Genomic DNA, 26,983 nt, shown 5'->3' on the forward strand with positions numbered 1-26,983 from the left:
CTGCTGATACACTCTGCTGTATGCAGGGGAGAGGAGTAACTGGCAAGGCCGGAATCACCCAAGTGGCACCGTGGGGGGGCGCGGGTCAGGGGGGGGATAACATTCCCCTGGGGGGGCGTGGGTTGGGGGGGTAAATGAGGGGGGGGAGCTTTTGCATGTTTCACACAATCTACAGCTCGCCTAACTGAACATGTAAGTCAGTCTGCCAGAGGAGTCACGCTCTAAGCCTGACCGCAACGACATCCGGGTTATCCCGCTACGCAAAACGACTTCCAGCACAGCCCTCTGGGACAGCGTCCAGTACAGCCCTCTATGACAGCGTCCAGGACAGCCCTCTGGGACAGCGTCCAGGACAGCCCTCTGGGACAGCGTCCAGGACAGCCCTCTGGGACAGCGTCCAGGACAGCCCTCTGGGACAGCGTCCAGGACAGCCCTCTGGGACAGCGTCCAGCACAGCCCTCTGGGACAGCGTCCAGCACAGCCCTCTATGACAGTGTCCAGCACGGGGAGGAGGGAGGAGACTCCAGACAGGAGGAGGAAGGAGACTCCAGACAGGAGGAGGAAGGAGACTCCAGACAGGAGGAGGGAGGAGACTCCAGACAGGAGGAGGAAGGAGACTCCAGACAGGAGGAGGGAGGAGACTCCAGACAGGAGGAGGAAGGAGACTCCAGACAGGAGGAGGGAGGAGACTCCAGACAGGAGGAGGAAGGAGACTCCAGACAGGAGGAGGAAGGAGACTCCAGACAGGAGGAGGAAGGAGACTCCAGACAGGAGGAGGAAGGAGACTCCAGACAGGAGGAGGGAGGAGACTCCAGACAGGAGGAGGGAGGAGACTCCAGACAGGAGGAGGAAGGAGACTCCAGACGGGAGGAGGGAGGAGACTCCAGACGGGAGGAGGGAGGAGACTCCAGACGGGAGGAGGAAGGAGACTCCAGACGGGAGGAGGGAGGAGACTCCAGACAGGAGGAGGGAGGAGACTCCAGACAGGAGGAGGGAGGACACTCTAGACGGGAGGAGGAAGGAGACTCCAGACAGGAGGAGGGAGGAGACTCCAGACAGGAGGAGGGAGGAGACTCCAGACGGGAGGAGGGAGGACACTCTAGACGGGAGGAGGAAGGAGACTCCAGACAGGAGGAGGGAGGACACTAGACGGGAAGAGGAAGGAGACTCCAGACAGGAGGAGGGAGGAGACTCCAGACAGGAGGAGGGAGGAGACTCCAGACAGGAGGAGGAAGGAGACTCCAGACAGGAGGAGGGAGGAGACTCCAGACAGGAGGAGGAAGGAGACTCCAGACAGGAGGAGGAAGGAGACTCCAGACAGGAGGAGGGAGGAGACTCCAGACAGGAGGAGGAAGGAGACTCCAGACAGGAGGAGGGAGGAGACTCCAGACGGGAGGAGGGAGGAGACTCCAGACGGGAGGAGGGAGGACACTCTAGACGGGAGGAGGAAGGAGACTCCAGACGGGAGCCAGCCTCCGCAGGGACGAGGCTTGATGCGTATCGTCAGAATCTGAAAAGGGAGGAAGAGGAAAGGAACATCTCTGTGTGTGTTTAAGTGGCAGAACATCCAGAGAGACAGGAGAGAGCTTGAGAGAGACAGACAGAGAGAAGGTGCGAGAGAGCGTGAAAGAGGGAGGAAGTGGGAGTAGGAGGTGCTGTTTCATGTGGTCTACCTTCCCCTCCTAGCTCTGGTGATGGAAACACTTCCATCCCACGACTGTCTGAGGGGCCGGAGCCAGAGGCTTCAGTCCCTCTTCAGCAATCGACAGGCACGGCTCGACAGGCACGGCTCGACAGGGACGGCTCGACAGGGACGGCACGACAGGCACGGCTCGACAGGCACGGCTCGACAGGCACGGCTCGACAGGGACGGCACGACAGGGACGGCACGACAGGCACGGCTCGACAGGGACGGCTCGACAGGGACGGCTCGACAGGGACGGCTCGACAGGGACGGCACGACAGGCACGGCTCGACAGGGACGGCTCGACAGGCACGGCTCGACAGGGACGGCTCGACAGGGACGGCACGACAGGGACGGCTCGACAGGGACGGCTCGACAGGCACGGCTCGACAGGGACGGCTCGACAGGCACGGCTCGACAGGGACGGCTCGACAGGCACGGCACGACAGGCACGGCTCGACAGGGACGGCACGACAGGGACGGCACGACAGGGACGACTGTCCACAGCAGCATTAGTATGTTAGCACCTCAGAGACAGGGAGGGAGGAGGTTGTCAGGATCTCCATGGTGCATTGAGGGGACAGCCCACACACACACAAGGGCACATGCTCTCTCATTACAAGCACACACAAAACACCAGCCACCCCCTCCCCCCTCCCTCCATAACAGCTCGTACTGCAGGCATTGTTAACGCCCTCCACCTATTAACTGTTTAGCAGGATTGGGAACACCCAGTGAAGCCCTTAAAGACGTCCCCTCAGAACACGATCAAAGCGGTGAGAGTCTAGATGCTGACATCATCACCCCCATGGCCAACATAACGCTTACTGAACAGATGAAAACACCCCCCCTATCCTCCTGTCTCCTGCTCAGCGGCCCAGGGGATGGAGGGGGTATTATCGGTGGGCGAGTCTCTCTCTTTCCACCTCTCTCTCTCTTTCCACCTCTCTCTCTCTCTCTCCACCTCTCCCTCTCTCCACCTCTCTCTCTCTCTCTCCACCTCTCTCTCTCTCTCTCCACCTCTCCCTCTCTCCACCTCTCCCTCTCTCTCTCCACCTCTCCCTCTCCCCACCTATCCCTCTCTCCACCTCTCTCTCTGTCCACCTCTCTCTCTCTCTCTCTCTCCACCTCTCTCTCTCCACCTCTCTCTCTCTCTCTCCACCTCTCTCTCTCTCCACCTCTCTCTCTCCTGAGGAGGCAGAGCTGTAACTGCCGTTTCCAGCACGGCCGTGGCGGAGGAAAGCGGTTTAAGGTAACACTCGAGAAACTTTCCATTTTAATGAGATCCTCGTCGTGGGAACAGTTTTTCTGTTCCAGCGGGGAAATATTGTAGATTGTATATTGCAGAGCTGGGGAGAAGATAGCGGCTCGGAATTGGATCATCTCGTGTATGCGTCTGTTGTGTGCGTGTGTGTCGACACGCATGTTTGTGTGAGTGTGTACAAGTGTGAGTCTGTGTGACTGAGTGTGTACGTATGTTTAGTACATGGTCATAGAAATCACATTAAAATCCATTGTGACTAAGCATCTCCTTAAGGCTTGCATATGAACGCTAGAGGAAGACACACACACACACACACAAGCCAACACTGCAGCAACAACCAATACTTTCATCGCCCATGTAAATGTAATGAAACCCATTACGCTTTGTCACATGGCAACGTTACTTCACCTCCAGATACTTCTATGCAGGTCCAGGCCTCGGCCTACAGCAGGAAGCCCTGCTCCCAGCAGGAAGCCCTGCTCCCAGCCCCCAGACGGCTGGCAGGGAAGGCCGCCTCACAGATGCCCCTTGGCAAAAAAGGAGGCCTGGGGACTTGAGGTTAGGATGATCTCAGTTCCTCAGTCACTATCAGGTCTGTATGGGACAGTATGGGGAACACTTTATACCTCCCCTGGCTGCATCCCCCCAGAGATGTTACCCCCCCCTCCCTCCCCATGGCTGTTCCCTCCCTTACGGCTGTTACCCGTCCTGCTGTTCCTTCCCCCCAGCTGTTACACCAACCCCCCTGGCTGCTACAGCCCTGTATTTAATCCCCCCACCCTCCCCCCAGGGCCATATCAGTCAGAATGAGTGTGAACCAGCCCATCATACCAGAAGCTGTTTTCATTTTCCTCAAATGGTGGCATTTAAGAGTCTGTGGTGGCCGGAGCGAGGGGGCGACGAGGTCGAGGCAGGGAGGGGGCGACGAGGTCGAGGCAGGGAGGGGGCGACGAGGTCGAGGCAGGGAGGGGGCGACGAGGTCGAGGCAGGGAGGGGGCGACGAGGTCGAGGCAGGGAGGGGGCGACGAGGTCGAGGCAGGGAGGGGGCGACGAGGTCGAGGCAGGGAGGGGGCGACGAGGTCGAGGCAGGGAGGGGGCGACGAGGTCGAGGCAGGGAGGGGGCGACGAGGTCGAGGCAGGGAGGGGGCGACGAGATCGAGGCAGGGAGGGGGCGACGAGGTCGAGGCAGGGAGGGGGCGACGAGGTCGAGGCAGGGAGGGGGCGACGAGGTCGAGGCAGGGAGGGGGCGACGAGGTCGAGGCAGGGAGGGGGCGACGAGGTCGAGGCAGGGAGGGGGCGACGGGGCTCGTAATCAGAGCCTGATTGTCTGAGTGCCGGCGAGATGATCTTCCCTTCTCGACGTCACAATCTATTATTATCCGTTAGACGCTATCATCATCCATCTGACGCACGCTCGCTCGCACGCACTCGGTAACCCGCTGGGTTACGTTCAAATCCACGGAGAGCGAGCCGACGGCAAGGTGTGTATACTTCCCTAAGAAAGAATTATAAATACACGTAAGAAAGAAAGAAAAAAAGACGCGTTCGACCAGTAATGAGGTCACTGCGTCAGTTCGATGTGAGAGAGAGAGAGAGAGAGAGAGAGAGAGAGTCGGTCAGTCCACCACAGCCTGGCTGACCTAGGATCTGGTCTGCAGTACTTTGTGGAGAAGAAGCAGCTAGCGGTTGGCATTTGATACGCAGTGACATTGGCTTCTGAAAGGAGGGCAATGCGGGTGGCTGTTGGCAGGAGGTGGCGAGCAGAGCAAGGCCCCAGGGTGCCGTCCTGCAGCCCGGAAGCTTCCGAGGACCACAGCGTTGGCACAGAGGCAGGCACACACACACTGCGGGATGAAATACACACTTCTGTTGGAGAGGATGGGATAAATAGAAAGGGGGTGAAGAGCGAGTGTGTGTGTGTGTGAGATACAGGCAGGGCTCGAAATTAACGGCTTCCCGTCGTCGATGATAAAGATGTCTGGGACAGTTCAACACCGACTTTGGGACGACAGACCATAACAATATAAATTCATAAAACAGCTCTAGCTTAAAAATTCCATAATAACCTTTGTAATCACAAATATTTGTTCAAACTTTCAAAACTTCAAAACTTCCGTTAAAATGCATAAATGTAAAACTTGTCATGTCATGATGTCAAAATGCAAAAACTCAACAACTTACATTTTGGGACAGGTCAAGTTCAGTTTGGGATGCTTAATTTTGCACTTTGGGACAGTACTGGGACAGTGAGGAAAAACAGTTAGTTGCGAGCCCTGGACACTGAGACAGAAAGACAGAGATTTAGTTTCCTGAGTTTGTTTAATGCAGTCCAAGTAAAGTAGCAAAGTGAATGAGTCTTTCACGAGAGCTCTTAGACTCTACAAACAGCTCATACAGCCGTAGCAGTGACAGAAACATCCACCCAAGCCGCCCCCCTCAAGTTACTGAACCGTAGGAAATAAACTACAACTCCCCCCAAAAACCTATTAAGGTTGACAAATGGACAGAACCGAGCCTCACATTAGCCTTGCTTTGTTTAACGCCTCAGTGCGCGCACAAGAGCACACTGTCAGCCACTACAAAATCCTCAGAGTAAGAAGTCTTTTCTCTGCTCAGATTAGGGTGAGTGTTTTGGAGGCGACATTCTGCTTGACATCACACAGCTTTCAAACAATGAAAATGACCTTTGATAAGATTGTTTTGGGAGAACTCTTATGTGGGAGGTTTCTTGGTCTGTGCTCCTAGCTTCATGTTGCGGTCTGTTGAGTGATAGTCCTTGTATTTATGTTCTCTTGTTCACATCTGTGTTTTGCTCCAATCCCACCTCAACAGAACAACATGTTCCATCTGCAACAACAGTTGGGTTTTACTGCTCAAACACCTAACCTAGGAAATACTACCCCCCCCCCCCCCCACACACACACAACCGTAAACTGCATCCTACATGCATACACAGCCCCCATGAACTCACTAACACGCACACAAACACTTTACGCCTCCACTCCCCACACACAGAGTAGATTAATAGAGCCAATGCTGCAAGCCGCCAGTTGACATTTATCCAATGCCCAGCAGATTTAATTTACAGATCACCATTATCATCTCTTAAAGCGGCCTTGGCTGCCAGAGGGTGCCCATTAATCACCCGGGCCCATCGCAGCACTCCACCGGGCCCAACACCAGCCCCTGGACCTTGGCATCCCTCTGCCGACTGGACCCTTGAGCCACAGCCCAAACACCGACCACCAGCTAGGGACTAGAGAACTTTGTTACTGACCAGACCAACATCCAAGCAATCCTTCCCAAGTCTCGAGTCCCGGGCCGTATGAGCCGCTAGCGTAGTGACGCCCACAGTAGCCGGTTTGATGAACGGATGCTTGACGTGTGATGCTCAGATATGAAACCACAAGGGCGAGATGGAGACAGAGATTGAGACCCAGGTGGTGCCTCGCTGACCGGGCCTGCCTCTGTTTGGCCTGCCTCGAGGCAGGGAGTTTCATGTAATTGTGCTCTGGGCTTGTCAGCATGGGCCCTGGTAGGCGTTTCATCAGCCTCTGACAGGGCGATCAATGGGGGCGCAGGCTGAATATCCCTGGAGACACCTGGCTCCTGTGTGGAAGACCTCTGATTAAGTACAAAGCACTGGGCACGCGTGTACACACACACACAAACCTTTACACACACACACACACACACACACACACACACACACCCTTACTACCGAACAGCTGACGAGACTGGGAGAAGGCCAGTTGGATGAGGAAGCAGGAGTGTGTGTAACATGTTTCCCCTCATAACACAATCACAACGTCTAGATGCACAGAAGAACTCAGTCCGAGTTGGCGAAGACAACTCTGTTGGCTCTGTCAGGAGGTCAGGTGTGTGTGTGTGTGTGAGAGGAAAACGCCCAGCCGTCCAGCCATCCAGAGGCGTGGCGACGCCAGCTCACCTTGACTCGTTCGTGCAGCTTTCCGAGACGAACTGTGCCGTCCAGGGCCGTGGCTAGGACCCCCTGCTTGTCCTGCTCCAGCGCAGAGGCCTGGGGGGGGAGAGAGGGCACAGCAGGGGTTACGGATCTGGGAGGAGGAGGAGGAAGAGGAGGGGGATAGGAAGGGTGGATGGGTCAGATGGATGGATGGGTCACATGGATGGATGGAAGGATGTGCAGGTGGTCAGATGGATGGATGGATGCATGGACAGATGGAGTGAAGCAAGCAGAGGTAGAGAGAGGGAGGAAAGCAAGCAGAGGGAGAGAGAGGGAGGGAAGGCTTATTAAAATGCAGCCCATCGCAAGATAATTGGATAAAAGTGTGCGCTCGAATAAGGGATTTGCTGTATACCTACAGCAGCTTTTTTTTTGCTCATGTACAACTGATAGACAAGTAAAAGCAACTTCTTAAATTCTTATTTCTAAGAAGAATCCCATAACAAATAATTCAAATCTGATTAATAAAAATGCGTGCCTTAAAACCAGAGCTATCAAATAAACCAATTAAACGTGTTTGCCTGTGCTTTGTGACTGTTTAGCGAGGCCTGCAACAATAAGTAAAACAACAAACAATTGTTTATCCATCTGGAAACTCCACGCAGAGAAACTCCCGACACAAATATGAGAGAGAACTCCAACAGGCGCAGAATACAGCAGCCAGCTTCAAATAACCACCTGCAGACAAACATTCTTCCTAACCAGTGTTACGGACACAAACCATGTCCATCCGTTTGAAAACACAGACACAAGCGACATGTTGAGAAGCCTTTAGAGAAGAGCTCTTCTTCCACACCGGTTGATGTAAGGCGGATTCAAGCTCCCAGATTCAGTTTACGGTCTTAAACTGTCATCCAATGCGATGGAACTGTAGGCAGAATCTTCCGATATCTTACACTTACTTACACACACACACCCCATTCCCCTGAAAGATGAGAGAGAGAGACAGAGAGAGAGATAGTCCCAGGCCACCCACGGCAGCCTACTGCCAGAGAGGAGATGATGCATCTAGGAGAAAAGAGACAGATGTAATTTCCACTGTGATTTAAGCACAACAGTCATTCCCCCCCGGGCCCAAACACATCCGTAATAACGCGAGGATAACAGCGTGCAGGGTCTCTGCACCGGCCTGAAGGGAGAGAGCAACAGACGAAGACACAAACACAACCACACACACAAACACACACGCAGATCCCCCATACTAACACACACACACAAAAACACAGATTTCCCACGCACACAGACACACACAAACACACAGAGGAACATATACCAAAACGAAGACCAATTACTGCCTGGGCTAGAATGATCCGGCAGCAACTGCTCTCCAGAGAGGAGCAGAGCAGGGGGGGAAAGGAGGAGGGGCGGTGGGGAGGAGGAGGAGGGGGGGTGGGGAGGCTGATGAGGCCAGGCTCTAATTAAGGAAGCGCTGGACTAGTGAGCCTCTGACTCACACTGCCCAGGGGCTGCCTCTAACCAGACCGCTGCCTCTACAAAGCCTAAATAACTCAGCAACACCTGCGAGGCGAGGCAGTCGGAGGAGACACACAACAAACGACGAAGGAACTGCTGATTCACTGAAGCAGACTGCTGCTGCTGGCTGTGGTTCAGCCATGAAGGAAGGAGGGCTGGAGGGAACATTTGACCAGTCCATAAGGGACATGTGTGTGTGTATGTAGTGCCTGTCAAAAGTGTGGAAATACAGCCTTTTACCGTTTTTGAGAAACACATGCACCACCTGTTCTTCATAGCTTGTAATGCATGAATTCAATCACTCAATGGATGTCAATAGGGCATTTAACCTACATGTATATTATGAGTTACCATGTTCTCAAATATTGCCTAAGGTGACAGTTTGATGAAAATTAAGCTTTTTGTACAAATATCAGTACATTTTGGTAAAAAGTGACTTTTCATAATGTTAAATGTCCGAGTGTGTTGCATTGACACAACAGGAACGTGTATCTCTCAAATGATAAAAGACAAGGTTGGGCGTTTCCTAACTTCTGACAGGCACTGTAAGTGGAGTGTGGGTTAGGGTCCCAGATACTGCGCTATACAGGTGAATCACAACTATGATTTGACTACTGTTTGTCTGTCTATGCAACCACAGGAGTTCCAGCACTGGGTGTTCTCATGTAATTCTTGTGTTTGCTCAGGTAATAAATACAAAGGAAAAATTACATACTGCTTTTATCCTTCATGGTCTTCTGCAACAATCTTGCTAATGAATTGAATGCAAATGAATTCCCTTCTTTGGCCTGCAGACCCGTCATTACGGCACTGGAGGGATAAACCCAGTCAGGTGGCTGAGCGGTTAGGGAATTGGGCTAGTAATCGGAAGGTTGCTGGTTCGATCCCCCGCTCTGCTAAATGATGTTGTGTCCTTGGGCAAGGCACTTCACCCTACTTGCCTCGGGGGAATGTCCCTGTACTTACTGTAAGTCGCTCTGGATAAGAGCGTCTGCTAAATGACTAAATGTAAATGTAATAAACCCTCACGGAAGACAAACAAACTAACCAGCCTTTACTTTAGAGAGGCTAGCGACATCGTATGAAAGGCTTCTTTCATTCATGTTGCAGTAAGAAGCGTCCTTACCTGAGGAATAAAGCAGAGCTAATGATCCTGTTTTTTTCCTAGTGGAAGTCTTTGTGTGTTTAATTAGAAAGTCAAATGTGCCGTTAGAGCAGCGGGTGGCTGCTATGATGGATCGTTCGTAGGTGTCACAACCCTCGTACGCTTGGGACTAAAATATCCAGAACAGTCGGTTTCTCTCCACCTTTCTGCCAGCTGGAGTAAGCTTATCTTCACCATGCCGGGGGGACGGTTACACAGCCAAGAACATGGGAAACTAATGTTTCCTTGATGTTGATACATATTGACCACGTGTATAGTTGAGGCTGTTCCAGTAGCATGCAGGATGTAAGCGCTGGGGTGTGGTTTGGGCTCAGCTGCAGGAGGCAGCAGGTGAGAGGGGCTCATGGGAGCAGAGCCCAGGTGAGGCTGGAGCAGGTGTTACGTGTTGGCTAATCATCCTCTCCCCTCGGTAATGCAGTAGCGTGCAGGAACCAGACAGGAACACTCACGAGACAGTGTCGGACAGGGCTACAGCCCTCCGAGGGAATCGTAGGATTTTTGTTTTTGTGTAAAAGAGAGGAGCGTTCTCTCCGACAGCAGGAGTGTAAAAACACAGGCCAGCTCAACCACAGTAATAACGTCAGAACCGTGCACTTGGTATCCTTGATTATCTGCCATACTAAATATACTCACTGTTTGAAATTCCCTTTGAATAAAAGCATTGCTAAATTAATATGAAACCAAACGGAATTACGTATGCTCTTTGCATTACGTCCATGTATTTGTATTCATTACCGTTTCATAATGAGCCACAATCTAAATCCGAACCTGTATCAAAGGGAGTCAGGTGGCTGAGCGGTTAGGGAGTCAGGCTAGTAATCTGAAGGTTACCGGTTCGATTCCTGGCTGTGCAAAATGACGTTGTGTCCTTGGGCAAGGCACTTCACCCTACTTGCCTCGGGGGGAATGTCCCTGTACTTACTATAAGTCACTCTGAATAAGAGCGTCTGCTAAATGACTAAATGTAAATCTGAAAGGTATCGGGGCGCCCTGGGTTCAAATCCCTGGCCCTGCCACTGCACATCAGCCCCTCTCTTTCTCTCCCTGCCTGTCTGGTCAAACTTCCCGTCCAAACCGTCCGTGAGCATGAAGATAACGTGAGAGGGATCGACGGTCTGTTATGTCATGCTGTGTCCAGGCGGGCAGCGTACCATGTGCATGAGCTGGTCTCTCTCTAGTGTGGTCTTCTCTGCCAGGGTCACAATGCTGGCCAGGTACTGGTGAGCCGTCAGCTCCTTCTCCAGAGACGCCTCCATCTGCTGCTTCAACACGCCGATCTTCCTCTGGGCTTTCCTGAGGGAGGAAGCGACCAATCAGATTTAAGTACAGAAATATCAGTTATGAGCTTGCTTGTGATGAAAACAAATACGTCTGCTGCCAATAAAGTAAGACATTTTCCCTTGATAAGATCTTTTGGAATAACGTGACTTTATTCAGCAGATAAGCCATTTACACTAGCAACAAGTAAAAAGGTATTTAAAATAAATACAAAAACATTAGTTGTTGTGTGAATCCAAGATGGCCGTTCTGACCTGCTGGCGTGCCTGGAGAGCTCCCATTCTGCCTCCATGCGCTTGATGTCTGCGGCCAGGCCAGCCTTGTCAAGGACCAGACTCCTCTTCTCCGCCTGCAGGGTGGACACCCTCGCCTGCAGCTCCTCCACTTCGCTCCGCTGCCTGCCCCCCTCCTGCTCCAGTTGGCTGGGAGGACACACACACACACACACAGGTGAGTGGGTGAGGTGTGAGTGTCTGTGGTATGGTTATAAAAATGAATAAAAAGAGATCACACTGTTACACTGTACTTATGTTTGTTGGTGCGTCAAGATTTGCAGTCAGAGTACAACAAACTCTATAGTTCATAATTCAATCTGACGTTCGGTTGAGTTCAAACTACGGCTCGACCTTCCATCCCGCAGTGACGAACGAACCGAAACGACCTCCATGTACCTGTGCGTCTACACTACGAACACCAAGCCTCCTTTTCTGCCTTTCTTAACGGCATCCTACTTTCAAAACTTTGGGGTTTTTGAAGTGCTTGTCTGGGGCCGTATCCTTTGTCTGGCTCAGTTAAGACGCATCACAGGATCCAGGATCTTCCTCTCACTCAATTTCCCCCTCGGATGAATAATCGAGCAGGAAGCTAATAGAGCCAGGGAGCCTCAGAGCAGGCTGTTAACAGGGCCACCCAAACCCAGACTTCAATGAGCCCTCGGCGGGTGGAAAACAGCAACAACAAAGTCTTCAAATAAATTCCCACGCCTTTGACTCTGTGAATAAATACAGTTGAATAACCGTGGCGGGTGGTGAGCTACTGCTTGCCTGTTTTGGGTGCAATTCATTCATTTCAAAGTTTTCTTTCATCAAATGAAACACAAGGTTTTTTTTAATAGATTGCTGCCATTAGAGAATTTCCCTTCTGTGAAGATCACACTGGAAATTAATATGTGCCTTTGAGAATTAGATTTAGTAGTCTGACTAACAGTGGTGTGCAGAAGCTGGGGCTGGTCTTTTTCAGAGTAATTACTATTTGTAATGCATCATTTCCAAAATTAAATTGTCATTTGATAAATTAATTTTTTCTTTCTTTTATGTAAAAAAAATCAAAAAGATCAAAGCTGGCTCTACAGTTTTCCACATCACACGATTCATGCCCCATTTTCAGGTTAAAAATACAATTTAAGAACATATTTGAGATCTCAGCAGAAGATAAAAGGTGGGGGATTACAATTCTACTTTAATCCCAGCTCAGTTTGAAGTCAAAAGTCTCTCCCACTTTACCTCAGTGTTGGACTATCCCAAATTGGGGAATGGGCATATATTTGACTCTCATTCAACTAAATTAATATCTATAGATGTTCTCTTAGGAAATCCATGTGGAACAACAATCGCTTCACACAGAAGTTTGACCTCAAATGGTTCTGACAGATGAGGGAAGGTATTTCCAGCAATATTTGAGAGAGAATAAAAAAAATATCCCATATAAACTGGATATAAAAGACTACTTCAAGGCCGTGACAGTCATCTAAAACATTTAGTGGATTTTGACCCTGAAGTATAGGACTAGCTGACTTCCTAATCAGTCTCCTGGGAGATGGGAGCTGTTAAAACAATAGCTGCAGACAGTTAAGGGAAGCCACACACACACACACAGAACCCCCCCGTCCCTGTCTGTCAGATCAACTCAGCTCATTTTTCACAGTGACCAGGAGACCAGCGGTGCGCTTCAAAAGTCTGAAGCAGCTCCTTTCCCCTCCTCCTCTTCCTCCCCTCCTCTCCCTCCCCTCCTCTTCCCCCCCTCCTCTTCCCCCCCTCCTCTTCCCCCCCTCCTCTTCCTCCCCTCCTCTTCCCCCCTCCTCTTCCTCCCCTCCTCTTCCCCTCCTCTCCCCCTCCTCTTCTTCCCCTCCTCTTCCCCCCCAGGGTACAAAGAACACGTATTCTGTTTTACCCCAACGCCCTGGGGCTCTCCATCTGAATGACAGAATTACCGAAATATTGTATCCCAGGCAGGCAGGCCAGGGTGTGGGGGATATGGTTATATACTGTTATGCATTAAAGATATACACCGGGTAAGACAGGACAGTTCGAGAGAGTGGGCCTCAGCCCCTCCTCCTACCGACCCCACCCCCACCCGTCTGTCTACCGTTTGAGTTTGGTAGCGATGGCACAGTGCTCCTCCCAGCTGACGGCGTTCTCCAGGCAGGAGCGAGCCTGCTGGTGTTGGGCCTGCAGCATCCGCAGCTCTGCCCGGACCTCCCCCAGCTCGGCCTCCAGCCTCTGCTTCTCCGCCTCCAGCAACATCAGCTGCTTCGACACTTTGGTTACTACAGGAAGGGAGGGAGGGAGGAGAAAACAGAAGAGAAAGACAGAACAGGAAAAGAGAAGGAGAGGAGGGAGTGAGAGAGAGAGCAGTAGCAAGGATAGGTGAGGAGAAAAGAAAATAGAGAGAGAGAGAGAAAGAGTTAGCCTGAATGTTCAAGGTCGTGCTCAGAAAAGACTTGGCTGTATCAGCGGTATACTGGCAGCCAAGAAAGGCTCACAGGTTAATGACAGATAGAGATGCAGCCATGACCAATCCTTTCAAAACATTCAGACGGAAATCTCAGGAGAGTGAGACTGAAGATGATTGAAAACAACCAGTAACATCACCCCCTCCTCCCAACTTGCTGTCCACCCTCCTCCTCTGCCCCCTCCTCTTACCCTCCCTAGATGCTCCTCAGACCCTTCTGGCCCCATCCCCTCCCCTCCCCTCCTCCTCCCTGCCTGTCCCCCCCTCCTGTTCCCCTCCTACCCTCACACCCCCCCCCCCCCCCTTCTCCTTATTTCCTCCCCCTCCCTCACCCCTCCTCCTACCCTCAGTGTGGTGTCGGCTGTGGCTGTCCTTGGCCTTGGCATGCTGCACCTCCAGCTGTTCTATCAACACCTGGTTCTCCTGCAGCACCAGCCTGGCCTGCTCTTGAAGCTGCCTCCTGGGGAGAGCACGAAGGACAGGAGACACAGGGACAGAGAGACACACAGAGAGAGAGAGAGAGAGAGAGACACAGGGACAGAGAGAGAGAGAGACACAGAGAGAGAGAGAGACACAGGGACAGAGAGACACACAGAGAGAGAGAGAGAGAGAGAGACACAGGGACAGAGAGAGAGAGAGAGACACAGAGAGAGAGAGAGACACAGGGACAGAGAGAGAGAGAGAGACACAGAGAGAGAGAGACACACAGGGACAGAGAGACAGAGAGAGACACAGAGAGAGAGAGAGAGAGACACAGGGACAGAGAGACAGAGAGAGAGAGAGAGAGAGACACAGGGACAGAGAGAGAGAGAGAGACACAGAGAGAGAGAGAGACACAGGGACAGAGAGACAGAAAGAGACACAGAGAGAGAGAGAGAGAGAGAGAGAGACACAGGGACAGAGAGAGAGAGAGAGAGAGAGAGAGAGAGACAGAGAGACACAGGGACAGAGAGAGAGAGAGAGAGAGAGAGAGAGAGAGAGAGAGAGAGAGAGAGAGAGAGAGAGAGAGAGAGAGAGAGAGAGAGACAGAGAGACACAGGGACAGAGAGAGAGAGAGAGAGACAGAGAGACAGAGAGACACAGGGACAGAGAGAGTGAGGTAGAGAGAGAGAGACAGAGAAAGAGAGAGAGACACAGAGACAGAGAGGTAGAGAGAGAGAAACACAGGGACAGAGAGAGAGAGACAGAGAGAGACACAGGGACAGAGAGAGAGAGGTAGAGAGAGACAGAAAGAGAGAGAGATGGAGATGGACAGGGAGAGAGGTAGAGATGAAGACAGACAGAAAGAGAGAGGTAGAGAAAGAGAGAAGAGGGGTAGAGAGAGAGAGAGAAAGATAGAGTGGTCACAGACAAAAAGAGACAGACAGAGATAGACAAGAGAAAATTCATCACGCGTCCATCCAAGCTTGCGGGGCATGTGTACGGCACACAGAGAAAAAGACAGAGAAAACAACCAGCAATGTAGATGTCCAGCTGCCAAACTCTTTTCCCTGAGGAGTGTGGAATCAAATCTGCAGAGAGCTGATAAGTTCAGAGCCCTGCGTGAACAAAGTGTGTTTGGTAATTGCTTGTTCTGCGTGGCACCACAGAGGAGGCTCCAACTTCTGGGCAAACAACCCAGGATCCAAAGAAATAAACATGAACGCAGCCACTCACACCTGTAAAGTTCACTGCTCTCGGTTGGACGGAGAGAAAAAGTCTATATCCTCGTTGTACTCTGCTGAGAGCAACACTCCTGGCATTCTTAAATGTGTCGAGTGTACAAATATGCAACTTCACGAGCCCGGTACATATCTGTATGTATATTAAAAAAATTAATTACAACGGCGTACAGTACAGCACTAAATGCTCACACATGGGAAACAGGATTTGGGGGATTGGAACTTACAGTAGCCTTTACAGAGGTCATAAAATAATGATTTACAGATTTAATTGTCATATAGATATTGTCCGTCTTCAAGGCATATTCAAAAGAGACAAAACAGAGACAGAAAAGGAAAATACCCTTTGCATCACTCCCCATAGAAGTTTAAGATATTTTGAGAGAAGCTTATTGTTTGTCTTATTTCTTTATATACAGTCTTGTATGTGGCATAATCCCACAGCAAGAGCCTCTTACACACAGTGCGAAGGAGAATTCTGCACCTGCTTCTAAGAACACATGCAAATGTTATAATAATGTCCTTCTAGTACATAGTTTTCAAATGTGTTACACACACAGTATATATACACAGGGTTAGATGAAATATTGACAAGATTTTCAGTTGTGGATATTCTCCTAAAAGAAGGGTGCTTATTCTATGACGGAGAGCGAGACTGTGGGAGAGAAATCGAGGATGTGGCAGACAGATGCGATCCAGGTCCTTGTATTTGCAAGTGGATAACAGTGCTAGTGGGTGGCTTTGATTTTCACTTGAACGTGAAGGAGAGACAATTACTGCCGTTTAAGGACGCCGGCCCGTGTAAAAGCAGGCTATGTCAGAGCGACCAGATGTGGGCATACAACGATGTTAGCAACCTCTCCACGCTCTCAAACTATCACAACACGCACACAGAAGTCCTCACCACTCCTTGTGGCTGATCCCCCCGGTCTTTGTCAGTTCTTCATGAAGTCTCTCGTTCTCACGGACCACCTCCTCCACTCTCTGCCGGAATTTCCCCAAATCCTCCTGGATAGACAAGAAAGAAAAAGCATCTGAAAAGCACATTTCACTAATAGCTGCTAAAATACATTTACAGGTATAGGCAGAGCACCACACACACCATCTCCCTTGTGTTTATCGGTGTGTGATAATGACGGTAAACTCATTTGTGATAAGTAGCGGTGAAAACGATATAAAATGCCAGGAAAATAAGTGCTCGTGACAATGTGCAGTCAGGGCCCTACAGTACGACATTTTCTAAGTGCGTGTGGAATTAGTTTCACGCTACGCACAAACCAGGAAAACAACACTCGTCCACTCTCGGCCGTCACACGGAGAGACAGAACCTGCACAAGCCATGGGAGCCAGGTCATCTGAATTTCACGCTTGACTATTCTAATTTAGAGTGAAGACTGCCGCTAATGACAATCGGAAGACGGCTTGATTTGAACACGAGCGTAACATGGAGACGATCAGAATCTCAACTGCTTTTCTTTGGCTTTCGGTAATGTTTGTGATTAAAGGGGAAACATGAAACTAATCGATTATGGCGGGAGGGTGAATTGTGACGGCCTATATTAAATAAAGATCAATTTGGCTTATTTTGCAAGCAAGACACATTTTTTGTCTACCTACAAGCTTTAGCCGAATGCTATTCACTGGCATTCGTGAAATGAGTTTTGAGAAGCTGTAGTGGAATAGTAACTAACCCAGAACCCTAGTTTCAGGCCCGCCAAACTCATCCAAAAATGAGAGCATATAGCAACTTCCAACAGAGAGACGTTTCAGAAGCCAGAAATACCCAGACGTCATTCACAGCTGTCGGAACGGTTCGAGATCCTTCCCGACCCACTCGTGTGAGAATGTGTGCGGTGCACATGATAAAGCTCCTTGCTCCCCGAGGCAAGGATTAGAACACTCTACCTTCTCTGAGAGGAGAGGAGAGAGAAGACTGGCCAGTAAACCCTGGTGAAGTTAAATATAAAAAATAAATCTATATAACTATACGCCAGTTCTGGACAGAGAGTGACATGCCGGCTTGAAGAGCTGGATGGTTATCCCCGAGTAATTAATTCTCTCACGTTGCTACAAAGAAGGGAGTGTATGATACCTCTTGTGCCTCTTTAGGTGTGGCCATAATGTCAGGGTAAACTCCATCACACAGCCGACTCTGATGTGATGAGCACTCAAAGATTCACAAAGGGAATATATGATCCATATTTAAAAGGGAATGGGTAATTGCGAGCAGTCAACTTTTTCCATGTGCGTTTCTCTCAGCCTGACGATGTATGCTACATCTTTAACTGCCACTTAGGGAGAGATATCCATAAATAGAAACGTGGCCAGCGCCAGTAGCCACTGCGGTATCAAAATATATACGAATATTATTTCTCACATTCTCAGTTCTTCCGAACAAGCCACACCATCAACGAGCACAGTAGTATAGGCTGTTCACGTGCCCTCAACTCCACAATGGGTTGATTAGTTTGTCTCCTTCTGACACTCCCACTTACCTCCAGCCTCTCCTGTCTAACACGTCTCTCCCACGGTCTTATTCGTGCTGAAAACACAGCAGGAGGCCTACAACCCTGAGGTAACCCGATGCATTACTGATTTAGGAAGGCTGGATAAAAAGCTTACTCTTCGTTGGTGCACAGAGACATGTCTGTATTCATGACAAGGCCAAGAACTCTGAACCCCCCCCCTCCCCTTTTTCGATTGTCTCTGATTAAAAAGGACTTCAACATTGTTTTGTCGATATATATTTTTTCCATTAAAGTGGCGCACGTTTTAATGTATTTCACCTAGGCTAGACAGCAGGAAGGCATCTGATTGAACAGATGTCACTGCACTGCATTCTCTCTCCTCGCAATCTAGCAGGACTATTCTCATCGAGAAAGTTATTCTCAAGAACACAAGTACGTTCTTATGATAGATTAGGCTCATGTCAAGGGCCTAATGCAGGGACACTTCATAACTCACTTTCACTGGAAAAACAAGTCTTCACACATGGAAAAACACACATATGCACCCTCACACACACACTTACCTCGACTGACTGCAGAAGTACATCTTTTTCACTCAGCCTGTCCTCGTACGCCAGCATCAACGGGGATAAATATTTCATGTCCAGCTACACAAGGGCAACAAAGATCACAGCCGAGTTTAGCCACATCAATAAATCACAACCCGACCACATTACTGCACACTAATTGCTCATTATAATGTCATTAAACACCATAAAGCTACAGCTTATTGAGGAAATAATTCTCTCTCCAAATGCTGCCTGATCACCGTGATAACGTGACAGTTCTGATCACCGTGGTAATGTGACAGTTCTGCCAGCTTTGAGACACCAGAGGAGAGGGGAGATAATGGATTACAGGCTGGCTTCCAGAAGGATTATTCTGGGTTTTGCATGGGTACAGGGCACAGGGAGAATTGGCACTAGATGGAGGTGAGCACAGTAAGGAGAAGTGGTAACACTCACTCCTCTCCTCTCCTGCCCATCAGATGCACTCATCCACACTGAGATCTGTCTGGTGTTAGGTTGTACCCCCCCTTCCCTCCCTCCCTCCCTCCTCTTCCCCCCCCCCTCCCTCCTCTTCCCCCCCCTCCTCCTCCTCCCCCCCCCCCCCCTCCTCTTCCCCCCCTCCTCCTCCTCTTCCCCCCCCTCCTCCTCCTCCTCTTCCTCCCCTCCCCCCCCTCCTCCTCCTCTCCCCCCCCCTCCCTCCTCTTCCCCCCCCTCCTCCTCCTCTCCCCCCCTCCTCCTCCTCCTCCTCTTCCCCCCCCCCTCCCTCCTCTTCCCCCCCTCCTCCTCCTCTCCCCCCCTCCCTCCTCTTCCCCCCCTCCTCCTCCTCTCCCCCCCTCCCCCTCTCCTCCTCCTCTTCCCCTCCTCTTCCCCCCCCCTCCCTCCTCTTCCCCCCCTCCTCCTCCTCCCCCCCCCTCCCTCCTCTTCCCCCCCTCCTCCTCCTCTCCCCCCCCCCCTCCTCCTCCTCTTCCCCCCCCTCCTCCTCCTCCTCTTCCTCCCCCCCCCTCCTCCTCCTCTTCCCCCCCCTCCTCCTCCTCTTCCCCCCCTCCCTCCTCCTCCCCCCTCCCCCCTCCCCTCGTGAGGATGGATGTTGTGTTCCCACTGAACTGTGGAAGACGAAGCGAGCGAACCGTCTCACCAGCCATGGGGGTGCAGATCCTTTAGTCGGCAGACCACCGACCCTGGAACTCTGCGGGAGGAAAGGAGAGAGACCTTGAGACCCACGCAACACCTCATCATGGCACGACTTAGAAGAACCAGGGTCTGCACTCTGCAGCCGATTTCACAGACATGGTGCACTACAGCGGAAGATAATGAGTCCTTCCTGCAGTGGTAAAAGGTGATGTTTACGTTGCTAATTGGACCTGTGCTAAATTAGCAGCCTCTGGAAGCCAGAGCTAGCGTACTTAATGTATGTAAACAAAACCTGAGACGTTTTTTAAAAACCCAAGTGCTGGCTGTGTTAACTTTCCTGTTCTACTTTTCTTTAACGCGTTTCGTCATGTAGCTTAACGGCTTCCTGCGTGATAGAGGGAGGACGGGGATAATGGTCGAGAGAGAGTGGACATGAGGAACAGAGATTCCTCCTGGCAGGGATTCTCAGCTGGAGGTAGCCATTATTAAAAGTAAAACCCTCTCTTGATCAGGCTTGTGTGGAACCGTACACGCAGAGCAGTCGGAAGGCAGTTACTTGAGAATTTAGCAGAGCAAAACGGGCAATTTCGGAACAAAATACCAAAATCCCAGAAGGATCATTAGTGTAGTCCATACGATTGGATGTAATTGCAATTAGTGTGGTGTATTCTAATGGGAGTAGCATGGAAATGGGGCCTTAGTCTTAAATAGAGGGGTATTGCATGAAAGCTCTTTGACCATATTATAACACTTGCTTTGTAGCAAAAACGTTGGTTGTCTTTCCTTTCATCACCAAGACATTTAGGTCTCGTCTTAAAACGTATTTTTATTCTTTGGCTTTCGAGTCAGTTTAGGGTCACTCGTGCTTAATTGTTTTTGTCTGTTGTTTCTATTTATTGTTGTTTGCCTTATTTGATAACTTTGTACAGCACTTTGGTCAGCGTTGGCTGTTTTTAGATGTGCTTTATAAATAAACTGACTTGACTCTGAACTACTGCATAGCTAAAAAGCAGTCGGCCTGGGGGATTTAGAGAGTGGGTTTGAAAGAGAACAAAGGGGACTGAAAAACGAAAGAAATCTCCTGTCCTCTTCCTAATGTATATTCATGTCCCTTGTGGTATTGAGAGAGAGCAGGCCAGTGCATCAGCACCATTAGGTTGTCCATCTTCTAGGCACACCTGCCCTCCTGGGTCAGCCCAGTGTCACTGCTTGTAAAGTCCCTGCTGGAAATGTGTGTGGGGGAGGAGTTGGTGTGTGCGTTTGAAAGAGAAAGGGAGAGGTATTAGAGAAGAGCGAGAGTGTGCGTATTTAAAAAAGAGTGTGTGTGTGTGTCTGAATGAGTGTGTGTGTCTGAATGAGTGTGTGTGTGAGTCTGAATGAGTGTGTGTGTGTGTGTCTGAATGAGAGTGTGTGTGTGTCTGAATGAAAGTGTGTGTGTATGTGTCTGAATGAGAGTGTGTGTGTGTGTGTGTGTGTGTGTCTGAATGAATGAGAGTGTGTGTGTGTGTGTGTCTGAATGAATGAGAGTGTGTGTGTGTGTGTGTGTGTGTGTCTGAATGAGAGTGTGTGTGTGTGTCTGAATGAGAGTGAGTTTGGGTACACGCTGACCCCACGGGTGGGGGGTGGGGGGGGGGGGGGTGAAATCCCATAACAGCAGCGATCCTCCGGATCCATGAGCAGACCTGCGAGCGAGCGAGCTGACCTGAAACTGAAGTGAGGGGATACGGCTCCCTGTTGGGACCTGGTCCGTTTTAAACTGAGCGTTCATGTCCAATCATGGAAGCAGCACAGTGGGATCCAGGACTCTGGTCCCCTCCACACGCAGAGCCTCACAGCAGGGGAGGAAGTTCAAGGAAAGGCTTTCAAGCGCGACAAGGAGCTAATGTCTTGAGGAAAGGCTTCCTCCGAGGTAAAGCTTTTCAGACGGCGTGATGGGGTGGTGGAGGTGCACATGAAGGAGGAATTAAATCCACAGAGTCTTCACCTTTTCTTCTTTCCCAAGTTGCACCTGCGCGAATACGTGTGAGACGGTCACGGCTGAGTGAAGGCTCGTTTGAGAATGTCTTGCAGACAAGAATGTGCATCTTCTGAAAGGATGACCTCCGAATGATAACCGTTGGCCTATAACAAAGAGTGTGTCACACATATATATAAATGTATACATTAGTGCTGTCAGTTAAACGCGTTATTAACGGCGTTAACGCAAACCCATTTTAACGTCGTTAATTTTTTTATCGCGAGATTAACGCTCTTTTTGGCCTAGCAAACTTTGTAGTTTTTTTTCACATGCTGTTGCAACGACTACTGACGTTAGAAAAACTACAACACCACACCGGATCTAGCTAGACCGGAAACAAAACAACAGGCACGCTGCACACACTCTACACGTTAGCCTACTACTCTTTAACCGGCTTGCGAGCCGGCTAAAGAGTTACGTTACGTTTTGAGTGGATAGCGAGCGCGAGACACCAAAATGGATGCCAATAAGATTCCGAATGGAAAGGTTACTTTAAAAAAGTTGCCAAATGGTTCCAATAACAAGACCAAATTGACCTGTGTGTTTTGTCGTTGTGAACTGAGCCATCATCGCAGCACGTCCAGTTACCACTTGATGGCCAAACACACAGCTGATGCGAATTCTCCGCCCCCTCGTCAAAGCCAGGCAATGTCGCAATGTTTTTTTCAATTTAAAAAAAACATTTGCACTAACTAAGCAATCCAGTTCACTTTTCAATGTTGATAAGAGAATTAAAATGTATCGTAGCTAGTCTTAATCTGCCAGACAAGTGGGTTCCCCTTCGTTCTTTTGGTGAGCAGTTTCACAAGCCCTTCTTACCCGGCGTCATGGAGCTGAGCAGCTAAATACTTATTAGCACTAGCTTTGCAACTGTATCCCTGCCTGTGTTTGCGCTGTTGCGCTGTTATACTCAGCAAGTATTGTGTCATGGTGTCGGAGGACTGATCGAAAAGCGCATCATACATTTAAGTCATTTAGCTGAGACTTGCAGTACGTGATGTCACATTAAATAATGTATTTAAACTCAAACTTATGTGGTGCGTCGCTGTATATCAGTTGTAAAAATTTCTGTAAAAAAACGGACCCATCTGCAACTGACGCAAGCACACCCCACAATATCCCCAGAAATTGTACCAGGGGCGATTCTAGGATCAGACCTTTAGGGGTGCTCAGACCCCAATGAGAATATGACATGAATACAGTTTCTTGCAAAAGTGCTAAACCCCTTTGCTAATATAAATCCCTAATTTCACTGGATAACAATTCATACATTTATGTATTATTATGCAAAATATTGAATGAATGAAAAACTAAGGATGTCCCTTTCTTCATGAACTACCAGCATCAAATGATAATAAACAATATATATATTTTTTTATTATTATTATTAGGGGTGCTGAGATGAAATTTAGGGGTGCTTGGCGACCCCTAAAAAGGGTATAAAATTGCCACTGAATTGTACCCTCTCTCGTGACATTAATAATTGGATTGCAGGTTAATATAAGGTGTGCCCCTAAATGTTCTGCTTGTGCTCCTAAAATTCAGTCAGGAGCTACTGTGCTCCTAGTAAAAAAAGTTAGTCTGGAGCTCTGATATATATATATATATATATATATGGCTGTTCATGATTGTTCAACATCAAAGTTTCTTACACATTATCTGAACTTACGCAATATAACTTATCTTGAGATGAGTCAGAACTATCTTGAGATTCTGCTTTGGTTAGGTAATAGAAATTTGACGTAATCAGTACATCAGCACATCGTACTTTCTTACTGCGACTGCGGATGAAAGCAGATGCTTCCGAGGTAACTACGAACAAGAAAAATTAGGTAAGCTACTTAGCCTATAACCTTTTTTGTCAACTACAGTGTAATCTATTTAAGGAGCTGTGGCAATGGCTTTCCCTAGCCTCCATATTGCATTAACCAAAAAAAAAGAATTTTTTTTTTTTTTACCATCGAAATAGCCCATCACAGACTTCAAATTAACTTCAAATTCTCCCATCTCGGCCGAATCATTCACTTAAGTCAGAGACGGTAATTGCATTTCACTATCTCCCTGCCAAAATCTTCAAGTCATTAGGACACAGAGTTCTTTGAAGCAGAAAAAGGAGCCAAAGTCAAGTCTTTCTCTTTACAGCCACCAACAACATGCTGCGTGCTCCAATCCTAAAAATACACTTAAAAAAATTCTTATCCTAAGGAGATATAGTCCCTGAAACTATCAGGGGGGATTTAATGGGAATAGTAATCACTAGAGATAATATAGCTGAGCCTGCAGCGATGGATTCACTCAGCATGCTGTTAGTTCCCATGGGTGCAGCGGTACCTTAAGGGGTAAACAATAAGTGGGTCGCAACTGTACTAGGAAGACACGTATGGGATTTGATGGATGATACTATTGTCTTATCCTCGAGACCCTGACATAGCAATTTGTCACAGTTTGAGAAGCTAGATGTTGCCGTTGTTGAAAAATATTTTGAGCATGAAAATGTCAAGTAAGGTTAGATACTACCAATCAATGCCAAACTCTCGAAGGGACAACCAATAAATAAATAAATAGACGTAACTTCAAAATTACTAATCACGGATATCTATTTTTTTGACAATGCAGTGTCTCCCCTACCATCATATTAGGGGGCACCCCGCCCCCCCAACGGCAAAAAAGCTGTAAACCTAGGGGAAACACTGCAATGACTCAATTTGTACTAGATGGCCAGTGTGGTTTACCTCTTCCTTGCCCAGGGGTCTGAAGCGGGCCTGGTATCTGCTGAGCTCCACATTCAGCCGGTGGACGGTCATCTTCAAGCTGTCGTTCTCATCCACCAGCTCCTGGGCCTGCTGCCTCAGACTCAGAAGTTCTGCTTGCTCACCTGCAGGGGGCAGCGAAGGCAACATACACACTCATCAGCTCCCTACAGAGACTGCAGAAGAAGACTTCTATTCACAGAATTAGCTAGTTTGAGCTAGTCACTAGTAAGGGGGATGGTAAGTTGATCTGACGTCCAGGATTTCAATTAAACCCTTCACCAACCCCTCACCTCCTTCTCCCTGTATCCCCCACCCCATTCCACCTCACCCTCCTTCTCCCTGGATCCTCCAGCACACCTCACTCTCCTTCTCCCTGGACCATACCCTCCTTCTCCCTGGATCCCCTAGTCCACCTCACCCTCCTTCTCCCTGGACCACCCCCTCCTTCTCCCTGGATCCCCCAGTCCACCTCACCCTCCTTCTCCCTGGACCACCCCCTCCTTCTCCCTGGATCCCCCAGCCCACCTCACCCTCCTTCTCCCTGGACCACCCCCTCCTTCTCCCTGGATCCCCCAGCCCACCTCACCCTCCTTCTCCCTAGACCACCCCCTCCTTCTCCCTGGATCCCCCAGCCCACCTCACCCTCCTTCTCCCTGGACCACCCCCTCCTTCTCCCTGGATCCCCCAGCCCACCTCACCCTCCTTCTCCCTGGACCACCCCCTCCTTCTCCCTGGATCCCACAGCCCACCACCCCCTCCTTCTCCCTGAATCCCCCAGCCCACCACCCCCTCCTTCTCCCTGAATCCCCCAGCCCACCACCCCCTCCTTCTCCCTGAATCCCCCAGCCCACCACCCCCTCCTTCTCCCTGAATCCCCCAGCCCACCACCCCCTCCTTCTCCCTGGATCCCCCAGCCCACCACCCCCTCCTTCTCCCTGGATCCCCCAGCCCACCTCACCTGTGGTGGGGCCCGTCTGAGCGGAGGCCCTGCTGAGCTCCAGCTGCTGCAGCCGCTCGTGGCTCCTCTGCAGCTGGAGGCTCTGTTCTGTGCAGCGCTGCTCCAGGGCCCTGCGCTCTGCCGCCAGGCCCTGGTTCTGCTCCGTCAGGGCCCGCGTCATCTCCCTCTGCACGTCCAGCACCTCCCTGTAGGCCTCTCGGGGCCCTTGGGGGTGGGTGGTGGAAGGGAGGTGAAGTGGAGGTGGGTGGTGGAGCGGAGTTGGAGGGGAGGAGGGTTGTGGAGGTGGGTGGAGGGTAAAGGGGAGGGGGGGAGGGTAAAGGGGAGGGGGGGTGGAGGGTAGAGGGGGGTGGAGGGGAGGGGGGCGGTGGGAAAAGGGGAGGGGGGTCGAGGGTAAAGGGGAGGGGGGTGGAGGGTAAAGGGGAGGGGGGTGGAGGAGAGAGGGGTGGTGGGTAAAGGGGAGGGGGGTGGAGGGTAAAGGGGAGGGGGGTGGTGGGTAAAGGGGAGGGGGGTGGAGGGTAAAGGGGAGGGGGGTGGAGGGTAAAGGGGAGGGGGGTGGAGGGTAAAGGGGAGGGGGTGGAGGGGGGTGGAGGGTAAAGGGTAAAGGGGAGGGGGGGAGGGTAAAGGGGAGGGGGGTCGAGGGGAGGGGGGTGGTGGGTAAAGGGGAGGGGGTGGAGGGTAAAGGGTAAAGGGGAGGGGGTGGAGGGTAAAGGGGAGGGGGGTGGAGGGTAAAGGGTAAAGGGGAGGGGGGTGGAGGGTAAAGGGGAGGGGGGTGGAGGGTAAAGGGTAAAGGGGAGGGGGGTGGAGGGTAAAGGGTAAAGGGGAGGGGGGTGGAGGGGGGTGGAGGGTAAAGGGGAGGGGGGTGGAGGGTAAAGGGGAGGGGGTGGAGGGTAAAGGGTAAAGGGGAGGGGGGTGGAGGGTAAAGGGGCGGGGGGTGGAGGGGGGTGGAGGGTAAAGGGGAGGGGGGTGGAGGGTAAAGGGGAGGGGGTGGAGGGTAAAGGGGAGGGAGGTGGAGGGGGGTGGAGGGTAAAGGGGAGGGGGGTGGAGGGTAAAGGGGAGGGGGTGGAGGGTAAAGGGGAGGGAGGTGGAGGGGGGTGGAGGGTAAAGGGGAGGGGGGTGGAGGGTAAAGGGGAGGGGGGTAGAGGGGGGTGGAGGGTAAATGGGAGGGGGGTGGAGGGTAAAGGGGAGGGGTGGAGGGTAAAGGGGAGGGGTGGAGGGTAAAGGGGAGGTAAAGGGGAGGGGGGGAGGGTAAAGGGGAGGGGGGTGGTGGTTGTGTAGTGGTCAGATGTATGGAAGGTGGCAGAGGACCGTGAGGATGACAACACACCAGGAAACAGGGCAGGAGCACACACAACGCACACAACACACACAACACCACGAGACAGAGCGAAAACACAAACAAGGGAAAGAAAAAGGGAAAACGTCAACATAAAATCCATAAAAGGAAGTGTATGAGATTTACCGCAACACCACCAAGTCAACCCCAAAAAAATAGGGAATATCTTCAGAGCCCTCAGAACATCAAGCCTAGGAGAAGTTTTAGTTTCTATTCATTACTTTGTGACTTTGCCTCCGAAAAACAAGCATCATCACTTCTAAAGAGTGTGGGCGGTGTTGATCGCTGCTGTGCTGGCTGAGCAGTTTATGTTAGACACCCAAAGTGGTTCTGATCAGTATGCCTGGTCCACAACACAGCTAGATTGGAATTCATGGTCTTTGATGCATTTTTGGTTTGACTGTTTGTATGGAAAAAAAACACTGTTAAAAACAAGGACAAAAAAGTCTAGTGTTGACAAAACAAAATAACAAGCTTATGAAAATAACTTTAATTTTCACATACTGAGAAGGGGGAAAATGATACAAAATCCATA

At 50.5% G+C, this 26,983-nt stretch overlaps 1 protein-coding gene across 2 annotated transcripts in view; it reads right to left on the reverse strand.

The window, feature by feature from the left end:
- Nucleotides 1-5,912: 5,912 nt before the first annotated feature.
- Nucleotides 5,913-26,983, reverse strand: part of LOC134028174 (centrosomal protein of 89 kDa-like) — a 30,098-nt gene continuing 9,027 nt past the window's right edge. Inside the window, exons 9-19 of one of the 2 annotated variants that reach the window (XM_062471569.1) lie at nt 25,111-25,319; nt 24,137-24,274; nt 19,392-19,442; nt 18,272-18,355; nt 16,145-16,248; nt 13,924-14,039; nt 13,214-13,394; nt 11,104-11,271; nt 10,723-10,864; nt 6,898-6,987; nt 5,913-6,557 (exon numbers count right to left, since the gene is read on the reverse strand). In XM_062471569.1, the coding sequence (XP_062327553.1) occupies nt 6,282-6,557; nt 6,898-6,987; nt 10,723-10,864; nt 11,104-11,271; nt 13,214-13,394; nt 13,924-14,039; nt 16,145-16,248; nt 18,272-18,355; nt 19,392-19,442; nt 24,137-24,274; nt 25,111-25,319 (1,559 nt within the window). In that variant the 3' untranslated portion in view covers nt 5,913-6,281. Of the gene's footprint in view, nt 6,558-6,897; nt 6,988-10,722; nt 10,865-11,103; nt 11,272-13,213; nt 13,395-13,923; nt 14,040-16,144; nt 16,249-18,271; nt 18,356-19,391; nt 19,443-24,136; nt 24,280-25,110; nt 25,320-26,983 lie in introns of both variants that reach the window. The other variant, XM_062471570.1, reaches the window with a different exon arrangement.

The sequence above is a fragment of the Osmerus eperlanus genome, chromosome 10, assembly GCF_963692335.1.
Source record: "Osmerus eperlanus chromosome 10, fOsmEpe2.1, whole genome shotgun sequence".
Lineage (NCBI taxonomy): Eukaryota > Metazoa > Chordata > Actinopteri > Osmeriformes > Osmeridae > Osmerus > Osmerus eperlanus.